Source organism: Colletes latitarsis, chromosome 5, assembly GCF_051014445.1.
Source record: "Colletes latitarsis isolate SP2378_abdomen chromosome 5, iyColLati1, whole genome shotgun sequence".
Lineage (NCBI taxonomy): Eukaryota > Metazoa > Arthropoda > Insecta > Hymenoptera > Colletidae > Colletes > Colletes latitarsis.
In genome coordinates, this window is record NC_135138.1 from 27,684,698 (window position 1) to 27,702,980 (window position 18,283).

Sequence of the window (18,283 nt, forward strand, 5' to 3'; positions counted from 1 at the left end):
AAGGTCTCTCTGAATTAGCCAATGAGAATCAACCGGTGACAACCGTCGCGGTGTTTAAACATGTGCCATGAGGTTTCAAAGTCCGCTGAGGCGACAGAGTTTTTCACGTTATCGGCGTTTCTGGTCTGTCACGTAAATGCGAATGAAAATCACGGATTAGTCGCGACAACAGCGAGGACTTTGTACGAACCAATGTTTTCATGAAATTGTACACGAATGCTTAAAAATTTAAAGTAATGCTTAGAATATTTTTAAGTACTTATTTTCAACACGCTTTAAATATAATAAATACGAAACACGAAGTATATTTCTATTATTTTATCATGTATTTTCCACTTAGTTTTTAATTATTCACGTCTACACAGTTCCAACAATTCTAACGCTTACTCTTACTGCATCAATTATAAATTTTCTTTTCTAATTTTTTACTCTTAGCCATTTAATTATCATTTCGCAATTGCTGCCTTCTAAAATTGCCTCCGTACTACAATTTAGTCTGTCTGAATCATCACATTTCTCAGCGAAATGCTTCAGTATTCATTTAGTATACATAATTTCACTTGCACAGGCTACATTATCTTATATCCTTTTCGTCTATATTTTAACATTTAGTCCTTGTCTGTAAATATTAGTATTCTGCAAACATATTTGTTTTTGTTTTGCAACAGCTTTATTTCTTTCGGTACTGTACCAGTTTTGTTTTCTGTCTAACGTGTAAAATTACTTACTTTATTTTTTATTGTTTTCTACATAATAAATTGTAAACGAAATTAGTTTCAATATTTATGTCGAAAAAATATTCGGACACCTAATACATGTCACTGCTTATTTACTTTGGAAGGACCGTTTGTAAATTCGTTATAATTATTTGTAAACATCAAGTGCATGCCACAATTTAATCGAAAAGGACGTTCGCGTCTTTTCGATAGTCGTGATAAGTGAAAATTAATTCAAAATTAAGTATTTCTAATTTAATTGTAGAATTGTTTCAAGAAACTGGCAAGAAAGTACACGCGAATACAATTCACAATAATTAAATAGTTAAATGCCATGCAGGGATCTCATAAGTTTTTATTTATATAAAGTTTTAAAATAGAAATTAAGATTTTATACTGTATCGGTTTTGCCAGAATTTTGCACTAACATTATTTCTTCGTTTTGTATCTCGTCTTTTCTATCTAATCTCCTTTTTTATACATTGAAATCATGTAAGGTTAGGTTGTTAAACAGTAGTTCGCTGAACTTCACTATTTTACCTTGCTTCCTCTACAGTATCTGACTCAATGACGTTGATTTTTTATTTAATATGAAAACGATAGATGCAATTGTATTAGAAATTGTTATCTAAGGTGTAGTAATCTAAATTACTTAGATAATTTGAAACAGTATTTAAAATATTATCTTGGCAAGGCGTATTTATTTTACTTCCATGCGTCATAACGGAAATAAATGATACAGTCTGGTAAATTGTGTGGTTTATTGTGGGCCATGTCTGATTTCACGAAACATTATCTTCAATGTCACTCACATATAACCAAATATTCATTTAGCAGAATGCAGTAGTTCGTGGTTTCGTAAATATGATATTTAAATATTAAATAATGACAGAAACGTTCGTTTTAATTAATTATTTGAGTTTCTAATGAAAATGCAGTTTCAATATAGATCAAATTTAATGTTACATATTGGGAGGGCTTAATCATTTGACATAATATTCGAAAATTATTAAGCATCATCGATAGGGACACAAATTATTAACTCCATCCGGATCAAACTCTTCCCGGTATTTTTTTTTTACTTTGGCTGACCAATTAAAAGATCTGTGGTTGGTAACCAACGATCTGTAACGTGAACATTTGCATTTTAAGCAGACGAGAACTGCAAGAGCCAATATCAGTATGTTATTTGATTCTTTGTCGAAGATACATACCATGCTGAAAACTTCAAACAGTCCTCTATTCGTTCGTTCGACAAATCGTGGTGGAAAGATGAGAAATAAATCTTCTCTGCGGTATTACAACGGAGGAAAAATAAATCTTTATTTCTACACTTTCTTACCTCTAAACATTACATTTGTGCATCAGAAATAGACATTGTTAATTAGGTGCTAAACGTAAGAACTGAAGGCTAATGCGACACCGATATACTGTGCCATCGATAAAAATAAAAGAAATCAATTGCTTATTTATCCGAACATGAGGAATACAAAGTTTTGGAGTCGTGTCATTGCGGCAGATTGGACGCTATTAGCTCGTGAAATTTCGATCTGAGATCTTTCTTGTTGTCATTGACCTTGAAATAAAAACAAAAGACACTCTTGTGAAGCAACTATTAAACGCGACTTTGTTACTCGATACCATTTACTGGCGGATTGGAAGACATCGACATGTGGTTATTGTGGTTTTGTTGATGGCTCTGGACTTGTGTTACTTTAGAAACAGTCGGACGACCAGCTAGGAAAGCTGCGAACTGCTCCTGTGAAAGCAATGCCAAGATGCAGCGTTGAATAAATAATAATTACTGAAATTATAAATAGATTCAACATTTTTAACGGTGGCCAATGGCTTATTAAATTTATTAAATCCAAATTATCCTATATTTGCATTTTTTTAGTGGGGCCACGGAAGTGTTTCTAATAGGTGATATTATATGGCTCCTATCGAGATAAGATTTGTCCTTCGCTGTAATATGCAATTAAAAGACTCTCTGTAGAAGTATAATTACTTTAAATTCAGTAACGCTCAATTAACTTTGAAGAGTAAAGCTTTTTCTGAAAGATTAACCATTTAACATGGCACAACAAGGTTTAATGTAACTCCGATAAAATGTTAATATCTACTTTACAACTTCAAGTTCCAATTATTAAATTTTATCATAAAACGTCATGACAGGGAAATCTGTTATTAAATTCAGAGTTATGTAAATTTTTTTGCCCGTTTACAAGTTGCTTAATTGCGATAACGACGATTATAAGAACAAATTGATTAGTTTTCACGTACCAATAAATGGTTTGTAGTAGCATTGAGCCTTTGTATGGCCGAATGTAAAACTGATAATTGCGTTTTCGTTGCGTCTTTTCTACCGATGACTGGTACCATCTTAAAAAGATTGTGAAGAATAAGTATATTTGTAACAGTCTAACAATGTTTCAATTTCGAATTTAGTTCATAACATTGACGATACCGACCTTAAGCGTAGCCTCTGCAACTGTGATTAGCTGGTGAGAAACGTTAACAAGAATTCTGCCAAGATCGCGCGGAGATCTTCTTGCTAATGTTGACGTGCCATTTACAAGATGGACAATTCGACGTGCAGATTCACGAGTTAGTAAAACTAACAATTGTTCCAAAGTGGCTGGTCGAGCTTGATTCTCTGGTTCGGGCAAACTTAACGTTGCCCACAACTCTTTGGCTTTTTGATATGCTAATTTTGGATCTGTCGCTAGCTGCAAAACGTACAATTCTGTATCTTTGCACGAAATAGTTGACAATGTGGTTGAAAAATTTTCCCATTATTAGTTCAGAGTGTACCAAACTTGATATTCAACCCAGTTAGTTTGCAATATATCGCAGCATATCGTAAAATTTTCTTTAGTGCCTCGAAGGAAATCTAATAGATTACCTAATTAAGACCACAGAGGAGAAAGGATGAGAGTTCATTTTTTGCTTTTGAAATTTCTGTAGATATGAGTGTATTTTCTATTCTAAACAGATACTGTTATATTGATATTTCCACACCCCTTTACAAATTTGTTCAAAAATTGTATAGAAGTCACCATATTATATTCCATGATTTTCTGACAAAGTATTCTAGAGATATAAAGCAAAATAAAGGCCAATATACATACATATGTGATATATGATACGGGTACAGTAGAAGCTCCATTTTCCGATTTAAATCTCAAATTAATTGTTTCTTATTTGAGGTAAAATAACAAACCATTTAAAATGATGAAATAATTAAGCATAATTTGTAAAGAAGTAATATAAGTAAATAACTGTGTTTGTTTAGTTTAGATGCGATGTATCTATATCTATGAAATCAAAGAACAATATTTAAACGAGCCTCGAACATCCTTTATGACTTTTTGTTAATTTTTTATTTCACGTTCTTTGGACAATACCTACTTACCAGTTCTACAACGTATAAAAGTACGTGAATGCATTCTGTTCCTTGCTCTTTAAGGGCTCGAGCTTCTGCTAATGTGCGACGCGTCAATCTCTTTTGTAGTTTTCTAGAGAATCTAGCGCCATGCTTGATAGTCCGCGTAGTTTTACTCACAGATTCGATTGGAGCATTCTCTAAACAAATTGTTCTTATTAAATAATTATCTTACGGTAGTTCTAACGAAATATTTTTACCACGTCTTTATAAGATTCTCATTTTATCGTTTCACAGTCTTATCATTTTATCTTTTAAAGTCTTCAAAGTGTTGTCAGTATTGGCATGGAGGATAACAATGTGCATTAATAATTTTTAACGGAATACTTACCATCTATGACTTTATCTGTAGGATCAGCAGGCAAGTAACGATCAACGTATTTGTCCGCAACAGTTAAAGCACCGTCTAACGTGTCTACCGCAACGTTTGCAGCTTGACTTCCTATCTGCTTTACACTTCCGGCCCGCATCAATACAGGCCTAACAATTTTGTTGCTCACGTATTCCCGTGCGTTGCAGTATATCTAAGCGATTAAAATGCATGGAAATATACAAAAAGGAACACAGCAGAACGTGTTTAATTACAAGCGGGCAATAAAGATTGCTCGCCTGTAATTAAACATACGATAGACGGTGTAAAGGAAATATTTTATACGTCTTCGTATCTGAATTGATATTTGTTTGAAGAAACAAAGACTTTCTTTTTTTGCATTCCGTGCACGTGTGTAAACTTACAAGATGGGGAGGTAGGTGCACAGCCGGTACTCTTTCTTCAACGATGTCGATACCTTTACAGAGCAATTGATCGATCGTCGTGATGGCTCCGTTTAGCGCGTAAATTGCTGGTTTTGCTGATGCCGTTGCGATCGCGAATGATTGTTCAGCTGTGTATAAACTCCAGCTCATTAAAGAATTTGACCGCTAAACATTAAGAGTGATCGTTTCGTTACTTGATATTTAAGATGATTTTGTGTCAGTGAAACACTGTTTGGAAAGCTATTACTTAATAATTTCTTGCAAGTACGCAGCCAGTGCTTACCTTTATTCTATCGTACACATTACCAGCAATATGTATGCCGTTCTCCACGATTGGCAGACTCGAGATTCTGACAACGGATTCGAAATGTGGCAGATCAGAGTGCCGCCTCTTCGCATTCACTCGCGCCATTTGCAAGATCGTTGCTGTAATTAATTAAAAATCGTTTTATAACTTTTAGAAACACGAGTTTTGTTGAACAAAATTCCGTAAAATATTTGTAAGAAATTAGGTGTAACGTCTAATTTAGTTGGAGCTATTTAGTATGACAGGGAAGTGTGTTAAGAAAGACTTAGGAGCCAAGAATAATTCAAAACTAACATTTAAAACATATTACAAAAGATAGATCACAGGGTCTGTTACGTCGATTGAACATTCCTCTACCATTGTATTTATGTTTAGCATTTTAATTGTACTAGTACATTAATATGCAAAGTAGCCTCAGATCTACAATGGTAGTATAGTCAACTTAGCCGAGTACTCGTAGGTACATTGACTTATTAGAGCATAAATAAAATATTGAGCAACCGTTATGTCGCAAGTTAGAATTATATAATCGGTTCGTAAGACATTTGAGATTAAAACTATGGAATATACAGCGTTGTATGTTTAAATTGGAATACAACACGAAATTATTCAAATAGATGTTAATAAATTAACCCTACACTACGAAACGATGCATATTTATATTAACTTAAGCAACGAGCGCCAGTGATTCATATTTGTTCAGTTTTCACTAATTTCTTAGACATGTTACGTAACTGCTTAATTGTACATATAAGAATCTTATTTTTCCAGTATTTCTGGCATCATTTTCTTTTCGATAAATATAATTAAAATAAAATTTGAAAGATAACGCGAAGTAACAGTTACTTCGAAGGAAACAGTTAGGTTTGTAACTAAATGTATACAGTTCCAAGTCGTGTAGAGTTAAATCATAAAATTAATACATAAAATTCATGGTTCGCATCAACTTATGATTCTACTGCTGTATCTTCTCTGATGTAGTGACCTAAACAATATATCAGAATGTTAGATAACATTTGAATATCTCGTTTAAGAAGAAACTTGGCGCCTTCCTTAGCTAGATTCATTCATGGATAGTAAATAAATATGATTAGGATGGCCAGAAGCGTAGTAAGCGGTAAATATAAATTTCTTTCCAGTTCATCCTAGATACAAGAAATCACACGATATTATCAAATGTGACGGACTTTCTTTCTTGACGATTATATACAGGGTGTATCATAATACGCGAAAAATCTTATTGAAACTTTACTAAAGAATAGAATAAAAATTAGAGAGACGAATAATAAAATCAACATTGTATATACATCCTTCGTTGCAATAATTCCAATTATAGATTTCACCTTACTGATCTATACATTGTACACTGACTATTTTAACACGATAAAGTGAATGTTATTACTATTTTAAATGATTGATAATTTATATCAGTCATATACTGTAAACTTAGAAAAGTCTGACTTTATTCGTTCCATTCGATGACTAACTACACGATAATGGTTATCAATTTTTCTTTTCTTTTACCAAGATAATATTGATGAATGGATTATTAGATCAATGATTAACAGAATATACGGTGTCAATAGAGAAAATCTTTATAACAATTTTACCAGAAAATTCTAAAATACTGTCTACAATTACAGTTAGATGTTAGTTCAATGAAACGAATAGTAGCAAAAGCTTGACACGGGGGGTCATGCTACAACACTCTTCTCGATTCCTCTTTTAAGAATTTGAACAACTTCAATCATTCAATCGGCCTCTTACTCAATAACAAATGCAAATTAGCTTCGATACATTTTCGAATATGATAAACAAGTGATTGTTTCACACTTTCGATAAACGACGGTATGTACATGATTGATGATTCTTTTCTGGCATTTCTTCTGGTACAGTGGGGATACCATGATAAACTTGATATTTTGAGTGCTTCATCGGGAGAAAATTAATTCGAAAAAAGAAACCATTTTGAATATCTTCTGAAGTATAACAGGTATATATTTGTCCTATTACAATGTATAAAAACGTATTTATTATTATTCAATGTCATTTGGAGGTCAACGTATCGCATGCGGTTGAATTTGTTTTTTTTCCATGAGCTACATCTTTACGTTAATGAAAACATATCGTTCCATTTAAAAAATAAGTCGATTAAAAAATTGTACGCTTATCAGAATATTTGCCCCTTCGAAACAAACAATCTTTTCCATTGACAAATATTCTAGCGTATGTAAATAATTCTTATTTTCAATTATACTAAGTTTAGTCGCAATTCAAATCGATTCACCCAATTTTTAAAAAGGTCTTAAAGTCTATATTGTATTACGCACTCTGGAAAATTCGAATAAATGCGATTTGGACAAACAAAATTTGTTAATACATTTACGAAATATTTCTACAACATTGTACAATTGTAATTTTATTTTTGAAGATCGAAGACCATTAAAACCAAACAAACGATAGATGGAAAATATTTGAAAACCATTGGCGTAGACGAGCCAGTCCCCGGTTAATTAGAAATGAAAACAATTTATGATTTTTTACCGGTTCCGGAGCAATTATCTCCGTTGCATGTTGACAAACTGACGTCACGCATTTCAAACTTGCTACGATAAGTTCATTTTAAATGCAGGTCGATACCCCTATTGCTATCACTCTTATCGAAGCACCAATATTCAATATCTTCATGGCGTGAACACGAAATAGCTGGGTGGGAAGAAGTGCTCGCAAATTTCAAGGATAATCGTATCTAGGTAACGCAACAAATGCATGGTTCGAAGCTTTTTATTTCTTTTTTTTTTAACGTATTATGCCCGTGTTAATTCATTGGAACGATCTCAAGAACGCGCAGACGAAACGTGCAAGGCGATACATTCGCTTTGGAATCAATATTGTATCAAAAAGTGAGCGAAAAACTAACTCGACGGATAGCTAACTCTATTGATTGATGAATACTCACCTCAGGACTTAGATCGTTGAGTGGACCGGCAGCGGAGGGAGGATCTGATCACGAAGAAATTATATAACGGAACGTAGTAGGATGCAAAGTCAGATGGAATGGCAGAAAAGTTGGTGTTTCGTCGAAGAACACGCCACTAACTGCACGTCGCAGAGTGCGAAACAGTATCTCATCGGTTTGACCTATGACATGCTGATACAGGCGCGGCAACCATGTTGCTTTACAAATGAAACTTTTCACAGTTTCTGCTACGTCTTCTGGTCCAATAGGATCGATAGCAACGTCCATAAGAATTGTCCAATACTAGGGTCAGTCGTTGACTACTACTAAATACCTGCAACGATCGGTGATGTTATAAAACAAATCGAAAAAATGCTGCAAGCAACAGAAAGACCAAATTTAAATTATAGTTGCATGTGTTTGATAAATTGCGATGGTGGTATAGATCGATATAGGTGTTCGTAAAAAAGCGCGTAGTATTTTATAATAACGTTGATTTTAAAAATAACAGTTATCCATAAACATAAAGTTCTATATAAACTGACAGATTTTGAAATTACAATATGAAACAATTGAAACTTTTATCAAATTAAACAAATGTAGGAAGCAAGTTCACGGTTGTATATTATTTTTAATAGTTTACATTTAGAATGTATATTCTATGATATTCGTATGACAGTACTCTTGAAATGGAGCGTGGAAGCTAGAAAGTTTCATTAAGAAATCACGGTAGGCGTTCATAGGTAATAATAGTCTCGGAAAATTTATAATGGAAAAGAAAACTACGCGGAAAAACTCGAAATTATCGCCAGTAGACGTTCTTAATTGCTATACAAAGTCCACCACAGCGAGCACCCATTTGCATATATGGGATGGCATGGTAATCAGCTGGATACGTGTGAACAGAAATACATCTTATTTTTTCACAGCACACTTCGTATTCTGAAAGAAGACATCGCGATTCTGTCGCGTAACGCAGATACGCTCACGATAAGAATTATCTTATGGTATGAATAAATATATATACGGTAGTCCGATCACAACTGGTGCCATTTCGATGCCATCGTGTATGCATATTAATTTTAAATGGGATTCATGTACACGAATTTATTTATTGCAAATACAGGAAAGTTTTATTTACATCAACGAATGTTCTCTTTAGGATAACTACAAAATTCGAATAATGAAATATGTAACACACGTTATGAATTATCTATATACAATAATAGTGTGTAATTGCAGAAATCGAATCGAATTATCTTTAAATCTAATCTGATTTTTAAATGAGAATGGAGTACTTAAATACCAAATTTCATTGAACTCTATTTAGTCGTTAACAATTATGTTACCATACATACACGTAAAAATTTTTTTTCTTTATAGTTGGAACGTGATTATGTGATGTTAAAACATGTTTTTATCAGATAATCAGTTATCGAGAGATTAACTATTTAATGCACTGTTGAATTCTTTGTACTTTCGAATGCGACACGTAAAGAATCACCCGAAATGGAATTCTATAAATCAATAAAATCTCGTACTTACGTGCTACGACGATCAGAATTATTTGAAATACACGACAGGTCATCAGCGTCAAATTTGTCAAAGAATGACACGTACAACCAGAGTATTTGCTGAATTCATCACGCATGACGTATGATATGTAGGGTGCATCGTATGGACTATGATCGCGAATTATTGCGCGAGTTATCACTTTGTAGTCCTAAGAAAATGTATAACGAGACACTTATAGATTGCTCTTTTTATGAAATTTTGAAGATAATTTCAAACCTGGAAACCAAAAAAGGTTTAATGATTGTAATGTTTGTTCAAGATCTTGTGACAATGTGCTTTAAAATTTCACAGTGGGAAGTTACAGGACTAAATTAATCTATTCTAAACTGTGTTTTTACTTCATTAATGGAGGTAAACGAGCTGTTATACGTTACTTAGAATGGTTTAATATTTTAATAAAATGTCTATTAAATATATGTTACATTTGTAATGCATGGTTATAAAAAGCTGTAACTTACTAAACTATAATCATTCAAAGTATACAATTTTATACATAGCTAATTGATACTCTTATTTAATATAAATACTAAGAAATATGTATAATGACTTCAATTAAATTTGTTGCTTTTTTATTTTTCTATCAGCGAATATTTTATTTTTTTTCTTAAAGTATTTAGCGTGATAATACTAAAATCCTTATAGATTTATTATTAAATGTTATTTTCCGTTTCTAGAGAAACATTAGTAATTTTAAGATCATTGAAGCAACGAAAAACAGTTGAAATCCTACTGCAAATTAATAAGTTGAATATCATCGGCGCTAATGTATGTATTTAAAGTAATGTCATAAAAACATGATGTGTTCGAGACGCTGCAGCAGATTGCAATAAAACGATGATACCTATATTTAGTTTGACATATCGCGACTCCGCGTGTGATTCAATTAATTGTTTAAAAGGATAGTCGCCGAGCACGTTATCGTTAATTTATTTTTTTTATTTATCGCCATTACAAGACGCTTTCTCGAGAAAATAGACTGGGCGAAATGATTTGTTATCTTCCATTTCAACGGCAAGAGAGAGATATGGTTAATACAATTTTTATTTTATTTTTATTTCGACGCGTTCCAAGGGTTGAAAATTAGGTTGAAAAGACGTAATACACGTCACATCAAGCTTTATTATTAGCAGTAAAATCTTGTAGATTTTTCCATTATTAATTTCAATATGTTCGTTAAAAAATGAAATAAAGTAACGTACAAGAAACATAATAAAATCCAAAAATCTATATAAAGAAAATTGTAATTTTATCTGCAATTGTAAAATTTGATTTCATCGATGTGTGGACGAAATTACACATATTTTCGAATTTTTATCCGTTTGTTATTTGTGTGTATATATCAGGGAATAGAATAGGCTGTTTGTCAATGCATTCTATTCTCGGGTTTCATTTGCAGCTTTTTTTCAATAATAGGTATAATTAAGTTGTTAACTGAACTCAGAGTAAAGTAGTCGTCCTTTCGTCAGATATGGAAAGGTCGGATTAATAGACATTCGTTTCGATGGTTAATGGAATAAAGGTTTGCCACCGGATTCAATAAAGTAACTAGCAATGTCAAGCGGAAAATTGCTGGCATTCATCTTGAGAAATCACTCGTGTGACATTTCAATTAACAGGAATAGCACCATTGCAGTTTTCTTTATGTGCATTGATGATAAGCGACAGCTTTGGAAAACTTTAGCTAATTGTTCGTGTCTTCACGTACATACGTATCCGCCATTACGTCTTTAAAAAGAGTCATTAAGTAACAACGCGATAAGATTGTGTGTATCCATTTCTGGTTATATTCCAGATGAAAACTATCGGAAATCGAACGTTTATTTTGGCATTAATAATATCTATTCGAAACGACGATCGAAGCTTTTAAAAAGCTGCAAGTACCATTTACCCATAATAATATTTCCAATGCTTGAGTGTTCACTGAACGTTTTTCTTTTTTCTTCCTTTAATATTATCTTATAAGAAGTATGAGTAGAAAAGTGTGAGACGAATAAAAGAAATATCTATTTTTAAAAAGAAATCTTCCATGTTATGATCACTAACGAGAAGTTGCTTTGTGCGAAATATACACTCGGTTTTATTTATTCGTTGATGGACACTAATAAAAATTCTTTCAACCTGACAAAAAAATAAAAAATTAAAATATGAAAATTATAAATATTTGAGACTGCATTGAAACTGGGCATGTGAATACGGCGCGTGGTAATAGAACGCAATCGCCTGGGACGTATGGTAGCATGCATCGCGCTCCTTAATCACAACTTAGCGAGTTATTTTTAAAACGCATAGTAACCGAGGTTGGAAAGTGATTATTGTACGGGAATCCAAGAAGAAAACGAAGTTGATAGAAAGGAAATGAATCGCTTGAAACGATTACAATGCCAGGGTTGGAACCTCGTGAAGGTTTATTACGTATTAAGTAAGCGATCGACAAAATTTTATTCGAACAATACAGTTAGTGACCAAATTATTAATTTTAATTATTAATTTATAGTATATTATAGTAATTTTTAATTACTAATTTCTTTGTCAATTAGAAAGCAGCATTTAGAAACGAACATGTCAGTCAGTAACATTTAAAGAATTAATTTTTTTTCCAAACGTAGCAATACGACAAGAAGTGGAAGGGAGGTCTAAATCAGAAATTTTCCTAAATTCTTTGTTATGTCACCTGTCACACGCTTCGCGTTACATGCTATAAAGTTTCATCTTTTCGATTCATAAGAGTTAATCTTCTTAAGAGTCATTTCCTTCTTAACTGGTCAAGTTGTTGACATAACCGTTTGCAGCGACAGTTTCATGACGAATGATATAAAGTTGGAAAGAAAGTGCATATGAAAATTTACTCACTTTCGCACAATTTTTGACGCGTAATATTTGTTTATATTTTCTGAAGATATTCGTTAATGAGACTGGTGGACTCGTCGGTAAGACTAACCCATCAAAGCATTTATTAATTGTTAAATAAATTAAATCTGAACGATTCCACTAAACGTGACTCGAGATTTCCAAAAGGTAATTTTTCATCTCCTGACCACCAATTCTTTCATTAAATTAATCTACACAAAATTACTCACCCATTGCAAACGTATCGATTACCTCGATCGATCAAAAATACGCTCGACATCGTCGCTGAACGAAGTTTTCGAACCTCGCGTGACCACTTTAAGGAGCACATCGTGAGAAGAGATTGACTAGATCGTCGTCACGTGCTAAACGTGACTGACTCGTTACGATGTCGAATCTCGCGACAACCGTGCCCAATTATATCTATTTATCAATCGGAACGAACTTCCGAGCACACCGTCCCATCGTTCCAGCGGTATCAACACTGGTTCCCTGCCTCTATCCAAGTGCGTGTGCCCCCTATCGATCCATACGAATAGTGTCAATAAGGAGCCATCAGATTCGTTTATGCAGGACATGTCTCGGTGTAACGCGTCTAATATTAGCCTCAATCAGAGCCAATAAAGGAGAAAATAGCGTCACACGTGTTCGCGCTATTATTTATCGTCCGTAGCGTACACGTGATGCGATTCTTCATGAATATATAAAGGTATCTTGATCTTGAACGGACCTATATTCCGACCAGGCATCCTCCGCAGCGCGAGGCTACGCGAGAGATCTCGCACGTTACAATCTCCGACGCCCATCGATTGTTTATCGTGTGATTTTTACCGCACAAAAGCTGTAAAATTTATTATCAGCAATCGGTAGATCCAAACGAGGATTTAGGAAACTTTGACGCTCATCGAATCTCTACTGGTCGAAGAACGAAGGAACTTAACAGGATGCGTACCCTCAGCTCGCAACAAATCCTCAAAGACGAGGAATGCTTCGAGATAATCCGCAAGAAGCTGCACAAAGACTCGATGGAGGATTTCTCGTTGATCACCTACGAAGTGGTACCCATAGATAAGGTGAACGGTTACATGGGTCAATATTTTACCTTGAAGGCCACCGTGGCCTGTCCTCAGTCGCCGTCAGAAACGAAGAACATCAATTTCTTCACGAAAATACCGCCGCCGTTGACTAGTCCACAATACGATTTTCTCCAAGAGTATGGCTCCTTCAGGAAAGAAGTCGCCCTTTACACGACGGTATTTCCAGAGGTACTGCACGGTCCAGAGTTGAAATTCATTCCGGAGTGCTTCCTGGGGCTGGAGAACGACGTGATAGTTTTGGAAGACATGGCCAACAGCGGCTACGAAATGACGGACAAATTTAAACCCTTCGATTTCGAGCACTGCAAGATTTTGATGAAAACGTTAGCTAAATTTCACGCCAAGTCTTTCATCTTCGAGGAAGTGTACCAGAAGAATTTGCACGACGAATTCTCTCACTGTATGCAGGAGACGCTGTGGCCCCTTAAAGATGGCCGCGCGAAAGCAATGTTCGACGCCGCTGTGAAAGGCATAGTCTCGATGATAGACACGGTACCCGAGCTGGACGAGGATCAGAAGAAAGAATTCAGGACGAAGATGATCGATTTGTCCACCGGTCATGCTGGCAAACTCTTGCCATCTTCGAAACACAAAAATGTACTTTGCCACGGGGACTTGTGGGCGAACAACATTCTGTTCAAGTACGATAACGAAGATAAGCCTGTGGAATGCTGTCTCATCGATTTCCAACTGGCTAGGTAAGAGTCAAAGGATCTGAAATCTAATTGTCAAAAGCGATATCACGCGTTGCTAGTTGCTCCTAATAAAAGAGAAATCTTGAAATGCAAAGGGTCAATACATTTTCCAACGGTCATTAACTCTGGAGTATCGATGTTCTAGACTCGTAGCTTAAATAATACTATAGTGCAAAACGTGGAGAGGGTGATGAAGTTGAAAGATGTACAGACGAACGAGATTAGACATAAACTTGGCATTATTAGGTTTTAAGAAGAGCTTGCAAGTGTTTGCGAGACAAAATGGCGCGTTTTCTGTAAGTCTCGCTTAATCACAGACGCTGGAAAGCCTAGTGTGACGTGTCATGTTTTTTTTAAGGTTTTGTTTTTCTGTGGTAGCCCTATATTGCGGGATAGAGGTTCGTCTTGCATGCTAGTTACAGTTAATCAACTTAGTCACAGTTCTGTAGACTCTGCGAAGGTTTGGTAAGGCTTCTCACTGGTCAGCGCGGATGCATGACGCTTGCAACCCAGTATCTCATTTCCAAGCAGTAGTTTATGATGATGTAGACAGCAAGTCTCATTGATATAAACAGCAGTTGAGAGTACACATGTTTACTTCTTTAATAATTATGAAAAAAATAATCTATTGTCAAGGTGGAAGTTTTACAAAAATTCCATTTCTGTTTTTAATTTATCATCTTTTGTCTTTTGTCCATACAGTGGGTCCAATGATCGTTTGCTACCTATTCTTTCTCTTCCTATCTGCACTCGTGCATCCCTCCTGTTTTCGTATCTTTTGTTTCTGTCTCTTCCTCAATTTATTGTCCTTTATCTGTTTTATTCATTTAGCGTGGTCGCCGTCGTATCAACCACTATCTTGCCTTTTACAATAACTACCAGATGTCGTCTGTTAATTACGATGTGTCATACACAAGTTTCCATTCCTATCTGCCATGTTTTTTTCACGATCGCGTTAACCTAAACTTACACTTCAGTTATCTATGTCTCGTTCTTCCTTGTTCCCCTTTACCTTTTAATTCTTCTTATTATCCGTCGTCTGAGATTTCTGGTTTCGTTCTGTCTCCACTCGCTGGTTTTCTGTTTCCCTACATAAAACTGCGTACAAACTTTCCAATCACATGTTACACACGCCTTCTCGTATCTGTAACTCAAATAGCGACCCCTCCAGCTCTTATATCTATCAGTCGCAAATATATATAGGTATTCCCAGTTGAACGATCCAACCTATATTTAAAAATTATTGTAGTCACGTATATAGGTCAATTGTTTTAAATGTGCCACTAAAACTGATTAAATCTGCAGATGTTTTAAGCTAAAAAACTTTTAAAAGAATCATATTTGACACAAGACAGTATCAATACTTAAAATCTTTTTTCCTAAATTTATGTCTTAAATCATTCCAGAGTATAAACTGATATTTCTTAAATTATTATAATCTATAGAATTCTGTTATTTAAGCAGGTCATTAATTACGTTATTACATCAAAAGTTATATTCAATACAGTAATTATAGGCAAGAGGTTTCAATATTTGTTTACTTAAACTGTTAATTATGTTATTTACGTCGCTGTGATTCCACGCCGTTCAAAAAGACACTTAACAGTGTCACCTCTCTAACTGACACACTTTCTACTTCTCTAATTCACGTAGTTATCCCCACCACTTCGTAGAATTGTTCAAACGGAGAGAGTTCCTATTATTTGTGTGATACACGATTGCTCAACTCTTTAACTGTCGTGTTTTAGTCCCGAACATGCGTTGTTAACTGTCGATTTTTATAGACGCGAAGCTTTATGTATAAATTTAATTATTTCATTGAAAATTGTATACTCTCGTATTACTAAAAGAATTACTTAAGTACGAACAAGACAAAAATTCTAAATCGTAAATAATCTTTCGAAAAATGAGAACAGATCTGCAAAACTGCTCTTTCTTAGGAAAACAGGAAGTATTGAATTTGATCGTTTTGCTAATTACGTCTCTCTGGCAATTATCTAGTTGTTTAGACTACGATGCTGTTTTGTAGACAAGTGATAGCAGCATTCTGTTATTAAGTACCAGCTTATATCAAGAAATTTTCACTTTTTTGAAGACGTTCACGGACAGATATTAGTAAGAATTCAAACAACATGTTCAAATCTAAATACAACTATAATTTTCGACTCGAATACTACTTAAATAATAAACAATCAATATTCGAGGATAATATTTTCAGTAAAAGGTTTCTTTACGTACGAACCAGTTGATTTAAAATAAAACCGAAATTGAAGTTTTGAAAAAGGGGTCGAAAGTGCAATAGCACATTAAATACTAAATAAATTCTTCCTTCCAGGTACAATCCACCTGTACACGATATTCTCTGTTTTCTCCAATTCACAACGATTCGAAAGCTTCGCGAGGAACACAGTCAAGAGTTATTCGAAGTTTATCACAACTCAATGGCGGATGCTTTGAAAGAAGCGAACCTAGACATTGCCACGATTTTCCCTTGGAACGAATTCATCGAGTCTATCGAGGATTTGCGAATTATGTGCATCGTTCACGGTGTCCTGAACATACCGATCATGCTGTTGGAACCCATTGCGGCCAGCAAGTATTTTGCAGACGAGCCACACCTTCTGGAAAATATTCTTTACGTGGACAGAACGCCCCTTATTTGCGAACAGTTGAATAATGTGCCCGAATATCGGACCAGAATGTTGGACGCTCTTTTAGAGTTATACGATCACGTGGCTGGATAAAGACACGACGATTATTAGGACTTCTTTTCAATGTAGATGCCAGAAACGCGATGTCGATCGAAATCGCTAACTTGGAACGTGAGCGATGAGCACAGCGAGAGTCTCGATAGCCCCAGGCAAACAAAAACAATAAAACGAGTAATATTAGTCAAACGATTTACACCATTTTCGTTGGAAAATATTAAGTTTAATACTAGTTCGTTTCAATAACGATTGGAATTACAAATATTTCCATTAATATCATATCTTTGCTAACGATTCGTTCAAAAATTTACCTTGTTGCACAACTAGATGTCCATAGGTAGAAACATGCATCGTAGATTTTTGAGTATCCAGTCGCTGATGTTCGTCGAATTTATGCAATAACGATGCAGCTGTTATCTGTCGATGACAGTGGTTGCTGTCGAAGATAATTAACAGAATGAGTTTTAGCAGATGTCGCTAAAACCAGCACTGACTGATGACAAAGTTTTACAATTACAGAAAACTTATTAAGTGAAGGTGCTTACGGTAGATTAATTAATATACAGAATTATTTTATTACTGTTCTGAAAACCACTGTACTTTATATTGTTAATAAAATACCTTAAAATTACGTAGATATTGTATAATATTGATTATACTTACCTGTAGTTACAGATTACGATAAAAGAAAGGGAATGTAGAGAGTCGATTAATAATAATCGCTATAAATACTATAAATATAACGAATTCAAAATCATGAGGGCATGGATTACTCCGTCAGCGTGAGATGAACAATAGACGCGATAGAGGAATAGGCTTATGCTTCAGAAAATTACGTATTGAAAGTCAGAATTGCGCATTTCCACGCTGCCGGTCTCATCCTCCTCAAGCCATGCTTGTAAAGTACCTGTTTTTTTATTAAAAAATGACGTGAATCCGCTCGTTGAAATGTGAGGCATAAGGGGGCTCTGGAGTTTACTTTTATGTATATAATTATTTATATCATCAATTATAATGAATATATAGTTATGTACAATATTGAATCTCATTCTTTAACAATAACATCAACAACATGATTAAACAACGTTCCTCATTGGTACACAAATTGTAAATGTACAGATAAAAAAGCATTAGATGAGGTCAATGAGGCATCGAAGGTGGCGTACGCTCAGCGTGCC

At 34.6% G+C, this 18,283-nt stretch overlaps 2 protein-coding genes across 5 annotated transcripts; one reads left to right on the forward strand and one right to left on the reverse strand.

Moving 5' to 3' along the window:
* Nucleotides 1-8: 8 nt before the first annotated feature.
* Nucleotides 9-13,127, reverse strand: LOC143341704 (lipid storage droplets surface-binding protein 1-like). 4 transcript variants are annotated; one of them, XM_076764786.1, is made up of 11 exons: nucleotides 12,836-13,127; nucleotides 9,729-9,906; nucleotides 8,184-8,517; nucleotides 5,201-5,343; nucleotides 4,897-5,082; nucleotides 4,493-4,685; nucleotides 4,132-4,301; nucleotides 3,188-3,445; nucleotides 3,000-3,098; nucleotides 2,358-2,475; nucleotides 9-125 (listed from the first exon to the last, which is right to left on the reverse strand). In XM_076764786.1, the coding sequence occupies exons 4-11, from the start codon at nucleotides 5,327-5,329 to the stop codon at nucleotides 109-111; spliced, it is 1,170 nt and encodes a 389-aa protein (XP_076620901.1). In that variant the 5' UTR covers nucleotides 5,330-5,343; nucleotides 8,184-8,517; nucleotides 9,729-9,906; nucleotides 12,836-13,127; the 3' UTR covers nucleotides 9-108. The 4 variants fall into 4 exon arrangements, with proteins under 4 accessions (XP_076620901.1, XP_076620900.1, XP_076620903.1 ...); XM_076764785.1 differs by having other exon boundaries at nucleotides 9,729-9,974; XM_076764788.1 differs by lacking the exon at nucleotides 9-125 and adding an exon at nucleotides 2,015-2,292 and having other exon boundaries at nucleotides 9,729-9,974.
* A 185-nt stretch (nucleotides 13,128-13,312) lies between these two features.
* LOC143341703 (uncharacterized) lies at nucleotides 13,313-17,736 on the forward strand. Its single transcript, XM_076764783.1, has 2 exons — nucleotides 13,313-14,400; nucleotides 16,733-17,736. Exons 1-2 carry the CDS (start codon nucleotides 13,550-13,552, stop codon nucleotides 17,139-17,141), a joined length of 1,260 nt encoding a protein of 419 aa, XP_076620898.1. The 5' UTR covers nucleotides 13,313-13,549; the 3' UTR covers nucleotides 17,142-17,736.
* Nucleotides 17,737-18,283: the final 547 nt, after the last annotated feature.